We start from the raw sequence: 14,075 nt of genomic DNA on the forward strand, positions 1-14,075 counted from the left end.
TATGACGTCATCACATTGCTGTGACGCAATATATAACATGGTAGCTGATAGAATCGGATCACTAAACCGATATTGCTGTGCCTCCTGTCGTAATTATTAAAGCAACAAATCATGATATGATTGTCAAGTTATTGTAACGATATATGTATATCTAAATGGTCGACAAATCACTCACTCCACAAGATCCCTGATCATGATATTATAATAGTTGTATATTTTTTTGAAACGACATTGTATATCAGTCAAATGCTTAAAACGACACAATGTAGCTGTAAAATAAATACAAAACTACATACACGAATAACGACCTATTCTGAAAAAAAAACTACCAAATATTTAAAACGACGTATTCTGGCATACAATGTATCTTTCAATAACTAAAAGGACATCATGATACACCTTCCAAATAACTAATGAGATATATAACGGGATCGGGTGGTCAGGCTCGCTGAATTGGTTGATGCATGTCATCGTATCCCAATTACGTGGACCGATTCTCATGATGTCAATCACTGGATTGTCTGGTCCAGATCGACTTTTTACAGGCCGCCGTCATATAGCTGGAATATTCCTGAGTGCGACGTTAAAGAACACACAAAGAAACAAATATACATTGACACAACTGCCAAATCAATTAAACGACAATCCTGACATACCTATCAAGGACCAAAAAGACATATTCCGATGGAGTATCAAATTGCAAGAAAAGACACATGGCGACATAGCTATCAAATTTCTAAAGATTACACATTGTGATTAAACTGTCAAATTTCTAAAAACGACATATTGTGATGTAGCTATCAAATTGCTAAAACAACACATGCTGATATAGATATAAAATCAAATTGCTACAACACACATGCTGTTGTCATTATCAAATTTCTAAAAACGAAACATGCTGCTATAGCCATCACATTGCTAAAATGACAAATGGTTATATAGCTATCAAATTGCTAAAACGACACATGGTGTTATAACTACACGTATCAAACTGCTTATAACGACAGGTGCTTATTTGTGAAGTGACATATTACTGTGATCCAAGCACGTTATTAGTCCTTGAGCATTGTTATTCAACAACAAGAATATTCTGGTAGTATGCCTGTTAAATAAACATACACACACGTGTATACAAATATACACTGTAGCTTTATATAGTTATCGAAAATATTCAACTGATTATAACATTATAAAAATACACCAGTATCTATCACAGAGATGAGTCCAGCTGAAATCCTGTTGTTGGAAGCCATCCTATAATTCAGGTGGGGGGACGACCTCTAATATTAGCTGTGTACATTCAGTCAGTTTGTCTGAAACACACAGAAACACTTGGCATGGAAATAACATTTTCCATTGGCAAAAGCTGTTGTAATGTGCTGTACAATGCAATTCTGCAGCTACTTTGACATGAAAATAATGATGTCTCTTTCGGCTCTTCCATAGTTCCTTAAACATATTAACATATTTATTGAAAGTCCCTCTTGGATGTGAGGAAGAGACTTAGATGAAGGAGACGGGGTGCTTTAGTGGTCTAAAAGGACGCAAGTCACGGTGCATGGGTTCAAATTCCGGGCTGTCCTTGGTCATTGTCCTTGGTTTGACAGCCCATACATGTACACGTGCTTGACGTTTTCATTGAGGTAAACGAATATGATCATGACCTGCATCATGTTGGAGTCTCGTCCCACATCCAGCTGACATGCTGCGATATGTCTGAATGCAGCATGAATGAATGTCTCCACCTTCCTAACCTACAAGGGGTGGCTGAACAGTTCTGAGACTTACAACGTAGGTATAGTCCACCTTTAACAGTTTGCATGCATACAAATACTCCCCATGCTTAGATGCTGCTTTGGAAGCAAATACACAACCAGACAGCATATACCGCTGGCACAAAAGTGACTTAGTATTCTCAGTTGAAGAAAATGGTCAAAATTGGCATCAAATAGCTCCATCTGAAAGAGGGCTAACTCCAACAGCCATCTATGTGGAGCTGGACAGCAGAGTTCAAGATGGAAAGAAATACCTCAAAGATGATCCAAGAGCAGGAAGACTTTCAACTGCCACCACAAAGGAAAATGTTGGTACATGATTTATTATGGATGATCGATGATTCCCAACGCGCCACATAGCCAATGCAGTAGGCATCTCTTGCGAGAGAGGTGAGAACATTCTGTAGATAGAATCGGGCATGATAAGGTTGTCAGGACGCTTCTGAAACGCCCCAGGTCCCTCATCTCTCGTGAGTTTTTACGTCGTTTCTGTCGATCGATTTGTAACCATGGAGGAATCTTGGGTTCAGCACTATCAAACAACAGTCTCCCCCTCTCACATGCTAAAGACAGGAGTATAATATTTTAAGTGAAACATACCCTTGTCAGACATATTTAAAACAGCGTCAGCACTGCTACCGATTTGTCATTCGTGCTCTTGGTTGTCTAACAGTCATTAAATAAAAGCTAAACAAATCCTTTCCATAATTATAAGAAATTTCTGCTGTAAGCAGGTTCATTGTTCGATTCCGACGGTAGCATTAACATGCGTTTGTGAATCATTATCAAGTAAGTAACAAGGGTGGGCGTAGCCAGTTTTACGTGAGCAAGCCAATGATCCTCCTGAGCAGGGAGACTTATCAGAGACTGACAATGATTTGTGTCAAGGGTCAAAGCGAATAAATAGACTCGAGGAGAAACTGCAACAATGGAATAAAATATAGCTATACATGACGCTGACAATTTTCAACATCATGAAACACGTGAGTGAGTGAGCGAGTCGTGGATTGGATTTAACGCTGCTTTGAACAGTATACCAGTTATGTCACGGCGTGTCAGCTTGATGTGGGAGGCAAGCCCGAAGTGATGCAGGTCGCAGACGTTTACCACTTTGCACCACACAACGTGTTCCCAAACGGGTCTGGTTCAAGGAAACAACAAACACGAGATTTGTGGATGATGAATCATTGCATTTATAACGTAAAGCTTTTCAATGCCTACCAGGAAAGAGACAATGATCAAAAGAAAGGAAACACCTGAAAGATTCCACAAGTAAGTCATGTCCATCAGGTCAGTACTTATAATACTGATATATGTGAGTGATTTGTTACATTGTCAGAATGGTTTCTGATCATCGGCAATTCACTGCCGAAGTTTCAGAGAATTTGAGGAAGCCCGTGAATCAAACCGAAGTATGTGTTGTCTCCCTTGAATCTTGTAAATTCGCCGGAATTTTGACCTTCAGTGAGAGTTGGTACATGAGAGTCGCACTTATCATCAAAAATAAAAATTTGTTTATGAAAATATTTTAAGTAGGTATTTTTTGCATGTTAAAAAATAAATATTTATTTGAAATGACGAATTTCGTTGTTAAAGATCTAACTGTCTGTAAATAAATTGTATCATCAAAATATTTTTACTCATCCCAAAAGTTAAATTTACCGATGCCAATGGGAAATGGTCATCATTGTAGAAATATACTAGCTGGTTGTAGAAGATGAGACTAGTATACATGAACACCTGACTTACCAAAACCAGGAACCTTCAACTTGAAATATACTTGTGTGATGTAGAAGATGTGAGTAGTATATATCAACACCTGACTTACCAAAACCTGGAACCTTTAAGTTGAAATGTACGAGTGGGATGTAGAAGATGTGAGTAGTATATATCAACACCCGACTTACCAAAACCTGGAACCTTTAAGTTGAAATGTACGAGTGGGATGTAGAAGATGAGACCCCCCATGACGAAGAGGAAGGCATACAGGAACTCGATCTGGGGGTCCTCCACGATGGGGGCGATGACAAGGTACAGCGAAACCAGAAGCATGATGATCGGGATTGGGATTGGAACCTGAAATACAGAACACATAGCTCGTTCCTTAACACCTGATGGGCCAACTATATTTTTATTTCCAACTTGTACATACTTCCATATAGGTTTACATAATTCCTGGCCATAGAAGCATCAACATGTAAAACGTTCAACCAAGGTTTACATCGAGTCTCATGTAGCTTGGAATGTAAATAAGTCATATTGGGGATTTTTTCAGAGAAAATGTGTGAAAATAATTTAGTTGGCTGGAAAATTTTCTTGCCATTGCAAAGCTAAACATTTTCCAGACATACATATTGGGAGAGATGAAGCGCTCATTGGGACCACGTAGGGCCAACAGAAAAAAATGTGTTGGTTTATCATATACAGCGAATAATTAAAAGCGACAAAGCATGATGATCGGGGTTGGAATTGGAACCTGAAAGGGAATTAACGTACAAGTCTCTCTTGACTCAAGGGGCGCTGTGGTTGTTTAGTGGTCAACATGATCGCTTGTCGCAACATAAACCAACATAAACACGGGTCAGCATGCAATTGAATCTGTTTAGTCACCAGTTTGTTGTCAATATCATCACTAACGTTACTCTTTACATCAGCATACATAACGCGTTTATTTGTTGTTTAAAACCGCACTCAGCAATATTTCAGCTATATGATAATGACATGTAGATTAATCGAGCCTGGACAATCCGGCGATTAAAATCATGAAAATAAATTTACGCAATCGGGATACGATGACATGCACAATCTCATTAAAATCAGATCTTAGTTCTGGCTATCGCTCAACAAAGATCTTAGGACATCCCATTACGGGTCATGTTTTATACCTGTTTTTATGAGATTGTGACATGCATCAACAAGTCAGCGAGCCTGACCCCCCGATCCCGTTAGTCGCCTCTTACGACAAGCAGAGTCGCCTTTTACGGCAAGCATGGGTTGCTGAAGACTTCTAGATCTTAAAAAGTAAACATGTCAAACAACCCATAAAGCTACAAAAGATTTAAACAAACTGTAATAAAGTCGTTGATAGGCATCTTGAAATCTGGTTAAGTTCACTAAGACACCTTGACACTGATATACGACTTCTGTCACACTTGAAAAAAGCTTGTTGCTATGATTCGGTCAAAAGTTCCTTGTGCTCGTAATGTAGGGGCGATGGGATGTGGTGTGGCGGGATTGGGCGATGTGATGTGATGGTGCATGGGGTGGGGTAGGGTGGGTTTGGGGGAGGTAAGGTGAGGTGAGGTGAACACGATTATTGCTCTTATATAGCGTCTTGCATGCAGTGTGTGTGCGTGTGTGCGTGTGTGCGTGTGCGTGTGCGTGTGTGTGTGTGTGTGTGTGTCTGTGTCGCGGGCGCGCCTGCTTGTACCGGCCAAGACTAATGACGGTTCATTGTGCTAGCCATGAAATACCATGCCGCAGTTTAACATTAATACTTCACGCAGAGTATATTAACCCGAGCCGACCAGTCCTTGTTTTATGCCATTAATTCCGAGTGCCAGTGGTAGCCTTGTGGTTAAATCATTCGATCGTCACGCCGAAGCTTTTTTTTTAGACATGGTTCGCTCTCCATGTGAGTACAATATGTGCAGCTCTTTTCTGGTGTTCCCCGTAGTCATATTACTGGAATATTGCTGAAAGCGGCGTGTGATTCTCCTCGCTACTTCTGATATGTAATAACATATTTTGTTCTTGCTGTAATAAGTAGTTTATACATAACATCTTACTTAAGACAAAAAACGGAAACAGTTTTAAGGGCAAGTATCTGTTTGGGCTGAGGCTATATTTCAGGGTTAGTTAAACCCTGTATTAGAGATTGCACCTGCACTCAACTCTGCAAAGGGTGTGGTCATTTTTACCAACAAATTACAGGATGTATTGTCACCTATGCAGCTGCCCTTTATGAATACAAATACATATAACAGCGGAGCGGACAGAATTATAAAAACCTACACGTTTAAGCCACACTTGAGCAAAACAATCGTAATCACAGCAATAATGTCTGAAAGACGACTCGAAAGAAACCTAAGCAACGTATACAAAACCGAGTAAGTGAGTGAGTGAGTATGGTTTTACGCCGCTCTTAGCAATATTCCAGCAATATCACGGCGGGGAACACCAGAGATTGGTTTCACACATTGTACCCATGTAGGGAATCGAACCCGGGTCTTCGGCGCGACAAACGAACGCTTTAACCACTAGACTATCCCACCGCCCCTTATACAAAACTGACCAAAGTTAGACAAGCAAGGAAAATATGTATATATCCTTACTGCATCAATATTTACCCATCCCGTTAGGCCCTTTGACCGACTTAGCTCGTCTTACGAACAAATATTATGTTAAACGCCAATATCAACAACTGGTGGCCATTTCGGAGAGGTGACTTTTTCTTCAGACGTCATTTGACTGTGAGAAGTCCCTTATATTCGTTCTGACTTCAAGAACAATAACATATTGCTGTTCCCATGTTAGAACTAAAGGAAACAAACATAACCACTACGAACTGCCTAATATGATACTTGGTGACTATTTACAGCACCAATGTGTACTCATTACCTTATATGGTCTTGGCGCATCCTTCATCCTGAACCTGAGGACGATGAGGGAGAGGAAGGTCATGCCATAGAACATCCAGGCAGTGAAGCTGAAGAAGTCGATGAGGCTGCCGATGTCCCCTGGGATGATCATTAGGAGGGAGATGAAGATCTGTTAGATGAGATGTTGGTTCAGTTATTGGACATTCACTATGGAAAGTTTATGATCCTTTCAGAACTGGTGGTCACTTTGAATAAAATAGAAGCGACAAAGATCTTTCCTTGATGATAATATAAGACGTCAACGCCAGAGAATAACCAGTCTTGATTTTCTGTCGAAACAGATTCCACTGAGTGGAAAGGCAATATAGTGGAGACAATTATATGAATAGATCACTGACAATTAGTGATGACACCAGGTGTTCGCGATAACGGTTAAACCTCCGACCATATCAGGAGCATTTACTCCGACTTTATCATGAGCATGTGTTTATGAATCACAACAGTGGTGACAGCAGGTGAGCGTGTCCTGTCCCATCAGTGGCACCCGTCACAAATACACGCAAAGGCAAGTAAATGTTTCACGTTTATGAACACGGGGGAACATATGGTACACTGTAAAATATGGAATTGCATCCATCAATTTGTCACTGAAGCGCGGAACTCATGTCTATTATAGAACGTTTTGAAAGCTTTACTTTGGCCTTGATTGTTGTAACCCTGAGGCATGATCAACCACCTTTTGAACAAGAATTGTAGAACCGTCTTTGATATCTTCATAGAAAGAGGGAGCGGTGGAGTAGCCTTGTGGTTAAAGCGTTCGCTCGTCACGCCGAAGACCCGACTTCGAATCCCCACATGGGTACAATGTGTGAAGCCCATTTCTGGTGTCCGCCGCCGTGATATTGATGGAATATTGCTAAAAGCGGCGTAAAACCATACTCACTCACTCCCTCACTCACTCATAGACAGAGCATGCTCGGCTGCACCTCACACGTGCTGGAATGTAGACACCAAAAGCTAGAGTTGCTCCAATAATGTTCGACATGAGTGAGTGAGTGAGTGAGTGAGTATGGTTTTACGCCGCTTTTAGCAATATTCCAGCAAACTCACGGCGGGGGACACCAGAAATTGGCATGGTCAACATGAAGGGTACGTTGATTATTGGAAAGTTGAACTCGTCCATCTTGTCATACAGACTTGTGGAGAGTTCGTTTTGTCTTTATGCATGAGTCCATATATGGAACAGATTGGGCAGTTTCACTGGTTCCTTCCTTTTGGTCTATTTCTAGCTCAGTTGGGTAAATCAGTGTACATAAGTTTGTTTGTTTTTTTTGTTTAACGCAGCACTCACCAACATTCCAGCTATATGACGGCGGTCTGTAAATAATCGAGTCTGGACATAACAATCCAGTGACTGATATCATGAGCATCCCTCCACGCAAATGGGATGCGATGTCATGCGTCAAACCAAGTCAGCGAGCCTGGTCACCCGATCCCGTTAGTCGCCTCTTACGACAAGCATAGTCGCCTTTTATGGCAAGCATGGGTTGCTGAAGACTTATTCTACCCCGGATCTTCACGGGTCGGACATCAGTAAAACATATATTGAGTGCACAAGACATGATAAAACCTCGCCACCCTCGAATCACACTTCACCAGACATACACCGTAAATTAAGTAACGACCTGTACTCCCGCTATCGAACGTCCAAAGTGATACAGGCCGAAGACATTTTCCACTTAAGGCAAACCAGCGAGCATGGTATAGTGCTGTCTAACCCAGATTCTCCGTGAGTTTGTGACAGAGATACGAATATGTATAACGAATATGTATAGCGTATATAGCGTGTAGGAATTGGCGTTTCCCCCATAGACATCCTACTCGCTCCTCAACCACCATCCACTCCATTCGAGCATGTACTGGTAGTCATGCCAGTTATATCCCAATACATCTCAGACGTGTTTGGTCTATACCTGCCCCAACACGTTCGAACATTATCTATATATATAGTATACGGTTACGTGTAGGTTACTACACGACTCTGAGGGTTTTGTTGAAAATGTCAAACATCGAGCGAGGGAAAAGCCTGAGATTATTACGATAAAAGAAGACACATGAAAGACAATGGGATGACGTCACTGGAGGTTTATAATCTGACATAACCTGCGTGCACTCACTGTGAACAACATAGACGGCATGGGAGTCAGCTGCTTCACTTGGATGTAGGACAATATCTCAGGCAGGTTGTTGTCTCTGGCAGCAGCATATACAACTCTGACAATACATACAAAAGATCTTATACATATGCTTGGTGTTCTCGGACCATAATACAAAATACTGAATATAATCAGGCTCTCTAGCAATTGTAATTAGACATCAAGTCATGCAGATGAATGATATTCTCTCGTTCGGGTATACTCTTACAGGGATACAATCTTATTTATAGACACAACTTGATCTAGATAAGGGTTGCAATTTCACCAATTTTCCCATAGAGAAATCTGATACACTGACATTGAATGTTATTTAACTATCGAAAATATCTGAGCGAAGAACAATATTATCGTTGTCAGTTATTATAATGTAATTGAACTCGGATAGATGTTGACTGTGTTTAGTACTTGTGTGAGGGAGACATACAGACACACACAATGTTCGGGTATGTTCTCACTAACCTTCCTCCAGTGAAGGCCGTTCCGTTGGCTCCCCCAAACGTTGACACCATGACAGACAGAGGCATGATGACGGCAGCAGCTCCTAAGATGCGGTCTCCCCAGGTCTACAAAAGTCACGCAGGAGGATTCACTGTTGAAACTAACAATCGGGGGGATTCATCACTGAAGCTAACAAGTGGGATTCACCACTGAAGCTAACAAGGAAGATTCACCACTGAAGCTAACGACCTGGAGGATTCATCACTGAAACTAACAATCTGGGGGTATTCATCACTGAAGCTAACAAGTGGGATTCACCACTGAAACTAACAATCTGGAGGATTCATCACTGAAGCTAACAAGTGGGATTCACCACTGAAACTAACAATCTGGAGGATTCATCACTGAAACTAACAAGGGGGATTCACCACTGAAGCTAACAACCTGGGGTATTCATCACTGAAACTAACAATCTGAGGTATTCATCACTAAACTAACAATCTGGGGTATTCATCACTGAAGCTAACAACCCGGGGTATTCATCACTGAAGCTAACAAGTTGGATTCACCGCTGAAACTAACAACCTTGGGTATTCATCACTGAAACTAACGACCTGGAGGATTTATCACTGAAGCTAACAACCTGGGGTATTCATCACTGAAACTAACAATCTGGGGTATTCATCACTGAAGCTAACAACCCGGGGTATTCATAACTGAAGCTAACAAGGGGGATTCACCACTGAAGCTAACAAGTTGGATTCACCGCTGAAACTAACAACCTTGGGTATTCATCACTGAAACTAACGACCTGGAGGATTTATCACTGAAGCTAACAACCTGAGGTATTCATCACTAAACTAACAATCTGGGGTATTCATCACTGAAGGTAACAACCCGGGGTATTCATAACTGAAGCTAACAAGGGGGATTCACCACTGAAGCTAACAACCTGGGGGACACCAGAAATGGGCTTCACACATTGTACCCATGTCGGGAATCGAAACCGGGTCTTCGGCGTGACGAGCGAACGTTTTAACCATTAGGCTACCCGACCGCCCCCATAGTAGCAAGATGTGAGTGAGTAAGTGAGTGAGTGAGTTGGGTTTGGCGTCGCTATTGACAGTATTCCAGGTACATCACGGCGTGTCAACTTAATGTGTGATGCAGATCTCAGACGTTTACCACTTTGGTCAAAACCACGAGCACGGGTATGGTTCTGACAAACCTAGAAACATAATCGGAGTGAACCAGAATTCAACTAAGACAGCGAGCTGCGGCGCCTAAGGCGACTGGACCACCCATGAAAGTGTACATGTATCTAGCAACTCTCGTGCAATCATCATGGTGATATATGGAACATGTTTAGAGTGGACCTGTGGACTTCTAACCACTCATATCGACTTAAATTAAAATCTAGTATATAGCTCATTTGTGGGACATGTTTAGAATGGACGTGCTAACTACTCACAACGCGTACTTACTTGACTAGCAGCTCCTGATTGGTATTAAGAGCAATACAGTACGCAATCGGGGCACAATGACTGTAAATCAATCAAGTCTGGCCATCCGATCCATTTAGTCGCCCCGTGCGACAAACATAGGCTGCTGAAGACCTAAGTGTATTCTGACCGATGATCATAGCCACAGAAGTGGCATCACGAAGCTAATCGGTAGTCACTATAACTAGACAGGAAACTGTTATAAATGTTTGTTTGTTTTGTTTTGCTTGTTTGTTTAACGCCGCACTCCAGCTATATGACGGCGGTCTGCAAATAATCGAGTCTGGACCAGACAATCCAGTGATTGACACCATGAGCATCGATCCAGGCAATTAGGATACATGCATCAACCAAAGTCAGCGAGCCTGATCACCCGATCCCGTTAGTCGACAAGCATAGTCGCCTGTTACGGCAAGCATGGTTTGCTGAAGACCTATTCTATCCCGAATCTCAAGCAGATCCTTGGTGGTCATTATGACTAGACAGGACAAGTATATTTTTTTCATTAACAATTTACCGACCAATCAAACTTCGAGGTAAGGAAAACGGAAATGGGTAAGGGAGGTAATGCGTATTGCCAAGAAACCAAAGCCACTTCTTGTTTTGATGGACACAAAGGCATCCTTTCCAGCAAAAAGATTTTTGAGGGCTTTGTTTTGCGTGTCAGGCAGTTTTTCAACGTCGAATTTCACGCAAACTCTATCGTTATCAGTGGGAGTGGCCGCTATGTTGTTGATATCGTCAACCCAACATTGAAGCTGGTTTGTAACTCGCATTCTGATTGGTACGTTACACCTAGTAGCGTAGCCAATCAAATTGGCTAAAGGAAACCAAGGGCGGCAATTTTAGATTGCGAGAACCAACTCGTGTTATCCCGGGACAAGCCGAATAGCGACTCGTGCCCCTCTCGTGGCCATTTTTGCGACCGGATTCCGTCTTGGCATAAACGGGCATACCTAAAACAATTGTCAACTCGTTGTGTAATGGTTCACACATATTTCCCCGTATATTATATATATTTCAAATGCAATTTAAAGCAGATCTGGACATGCGGAATTATACAGTATGTTTGAACACATTTAACTGTGTCTTGGGTATATTTTTAGATGCAAGCAATATGTAAAATCAAATATTATTTCTGAGGGATTCTTTGACGAAGAACTTGAAATCATACGCGCATTCTGATTGGTTTGTCGTATTTTCGCACATAACATTCATCAATAGGGGGACGAGTTTTCTTGCAGGTTACGGAAAGGGGCGAGTAGTGACGAATGTGCGAGAACCTCGGGGATGGGTCCAGGGGTCAGTGTAGGCTTACTGAAATGCTAGCCCTGGAGGTTTAGAGGAGGTCTATACTGAAAAGTTGACTACTTACCACAGCCACTGCATTGGCGTCAAGCAGCTCCTGTCTCGTCATCACGCTGAGATAGGAGATGTTGGTCAAGACGTAGACGACGGTGACGAGAAGGACGCCCATGATGTTGGCACGTGGTAGATTTCTGTACATTAGGAATAAGGGAGGAGAGACTAGTGTGCAAATCATGACCAGTTGATACATTGCAGCCGCATCACTGTGTGTAAATCTGTATTTCACGTGACCGACACATGATGCTTGTGATTTGCTTAATAAGTAGCAGAGGCGTACTAACCCTTCATCATACAACAGTGTATGGAAATGTAAGTTTTAACATTGAACCTGTGGGTCTATTAGATAAAATAAGAACCTGGTATAGAATCCTTATTTGAAAATGTGACCATCATTATATAATTCACTTACTTCGAGGGAGATTTCACCTCTTCAGTAACGTAATTGAGGTTGTTCCTGAGGAAGAGAATAGTTTTAAGACATAATAATTATATATATATATATATATATAAATACCCATGCAAGATCATAACCAGACTTGATTATCTGTCGAATAGCTGTTAAAATTGTATGAATGGACCATTGAAAAATAAGTGATGAGGCCAGGTTTTCGCGAAAAAGGGTAAGCATGCTCTGCACTACCGGAAGCATCCATTCGCACATTTTGCATAGAAAAAGAAGGTATTTATTGCCTGACACCGCACAACAGTACTCCTGTCATGCGACGGCGGCAAGTAACCAAACCAGACAACCAACACTGCTGAATTTATTGTTGTATATTCGCAAAGAAATGTCATGAACACGAGACGATGCTCCACGATCACTCAACTTACCAGCCGTCATAGGCCCACAAAGCGCCGTAAAATGCCAGGGCTATCGTTGATGGTGAGGTTGTCGACCCCTCAAACCCCTCCGCCAGGACGCTGGTATTACCTGGGCGGACGAATCAGTGAAGGTGCCCGCTGCAGTTATTCACATAAGTATATAGGACGCGAAACAACACGTGTACCTTAATTATAAGATCACAATGATTTAACATGAACCTGTTTTATACGTGATGCAAGCGACTCTGAAGCAATACCTTGCGCCATCTTGACTACACCCCCGATGATGATGATGGTGAGAGCAATGAGTTTACCGGCTGTGAAAATAATCTGCACCCGCGCGGCCAAGTTCGTGCTCCAGCTGTTTATAATGCCCACCGTGACTGAAACAGAGTCAGTGGTATTATACAATGGTGAATCGACGATCATATCCCTCATAAAGTTGAGTTCGCTCGTCACGCCGACGACCCGGGTTGATTCCCGACATGGGTACAATGTGTGTAGCCAATTTCTGGAGTCCCCCGCCGTGATATTGCAGGAATATTGCTAAAACGTCAACGCAAGAGAATAACCAGTCTCGATTTTTTAACGAAACAGATTCCAAATTATATGAATGGATGACGAAAGTCATATGAATGGATCGCTGAAAATCAGTGGCGATGTCAGATATTCGCGAAGCGGATAAGCATGTCCTGACCTAATGGTAACATCCAACACTCACACAAATTGCATAAAACAGTGGGTGTGTGCTGCCTGAGGTGAGGTGAGGTGAAATGGGGCTTAACGTCGCGTCCAAGATTATTGCACTTATATAGCGACGTGCATGTACGTGTGTGTGTTTGTGTGGCTGCTTGTACTAGTCCGGACTGATGCCGATTTATTGTGCTAGCCCACTGAGATACCATGCAGCAGTTTAACATGAATACCCCACTCAGATACAGTATACTGACTCCGAGCCGACCAGTCCTTGTTTTAGCCCCTTAATGCCGAGCGCCAGACAGGGTAACAACAAGTACCATCTTTTAACGTCTTTTGGTATGACGCGGCCGGGGATCGAACCCCGGACCTTCCGCTCTCCGGGCGGATGCTCTACCACTAGACCACGGAAGCGGTCGTGTGCTGCCTGACACCATGCGACGGCGGCAAACAAACCAGACCATTAAGTGATGCCCACCGGTAGCACCCGCTAACACATGCAACAAATGCAAAGCCAAGTGAATTGTTAAAACAAAACCACGGGAATATATGGTACAAATCAAAATAAGGAACTGCATCGGACACCATTTTTTACACTGATGTGTCAAATTTGGAATTGTCCTCCACATGCCTACCATAAAACTTTTGAAAGCTCTA

General features: G+C 42.2%; 1 protein-coding gene across 1 annotated transcript in view; it reads right to left on the reverse strand.

Annotated features, from left to right (window-relative positions):
• LOC139454418 (b(0,+)-type amino acid transporter 1-like) overlaps nt 1-14,075 on the reverse strand; it is a 22,703-nt gene continuing 8,628 nt past the window's right edge. Inside the window, exons 5-13 of the mRNA XM_071236110.1 lie at nt 12,980-13,105; nt 12,732-12,831; nt 12,310-12,354; nt 11,908-12,031; nt 9,052-9,155; nt 8,554-8,650; nt 6,396-6,545; nt 3,683-3,851; nt 1-1,313 (exon numbers count right to left, since the gene is read on the reverse strand). Coding sequence (XP_071092211.1) covers nt 1,255-1,313; nt 3,683-3,851; nt 6,396-6,545; nt 8,554-8,650; nt 9,052-9,155; nt 11,908-12,031; nt 12,310-12,354; nt 12,732-12,831; nt 12,980-13,105 — 974 coding nt within the window. The 3' untranslated portion in view covers nt 1-1,254. The remainder of the gene's footprint in view (nt 1,314-3,682; nt 3,852-6,395; nt 6,546-8,553; nt 8,651-9,051; nt 9,156-11,907; nt 12,032-12,309; nt 12,355-12,731; nt 12,832-12,979; nt 13,106-14,075) is intronic.

Source organism: Haliotis cracherodii, unplaced genomic scaffold, assembly GCF_022045235.1.
Source record: "Haliotis cracherodii isolate W230 unplaced genomic scaffold, xgHalCrac1.p SCAF_10, whole genome shotgun sequence".
NCBI classification, from domain to species: Eukaryota; Metazoa; Mollusca; class Gastropoda; order Lepetellida; family Haliotidae; genus Haliotis; species Haliotis cracherodii.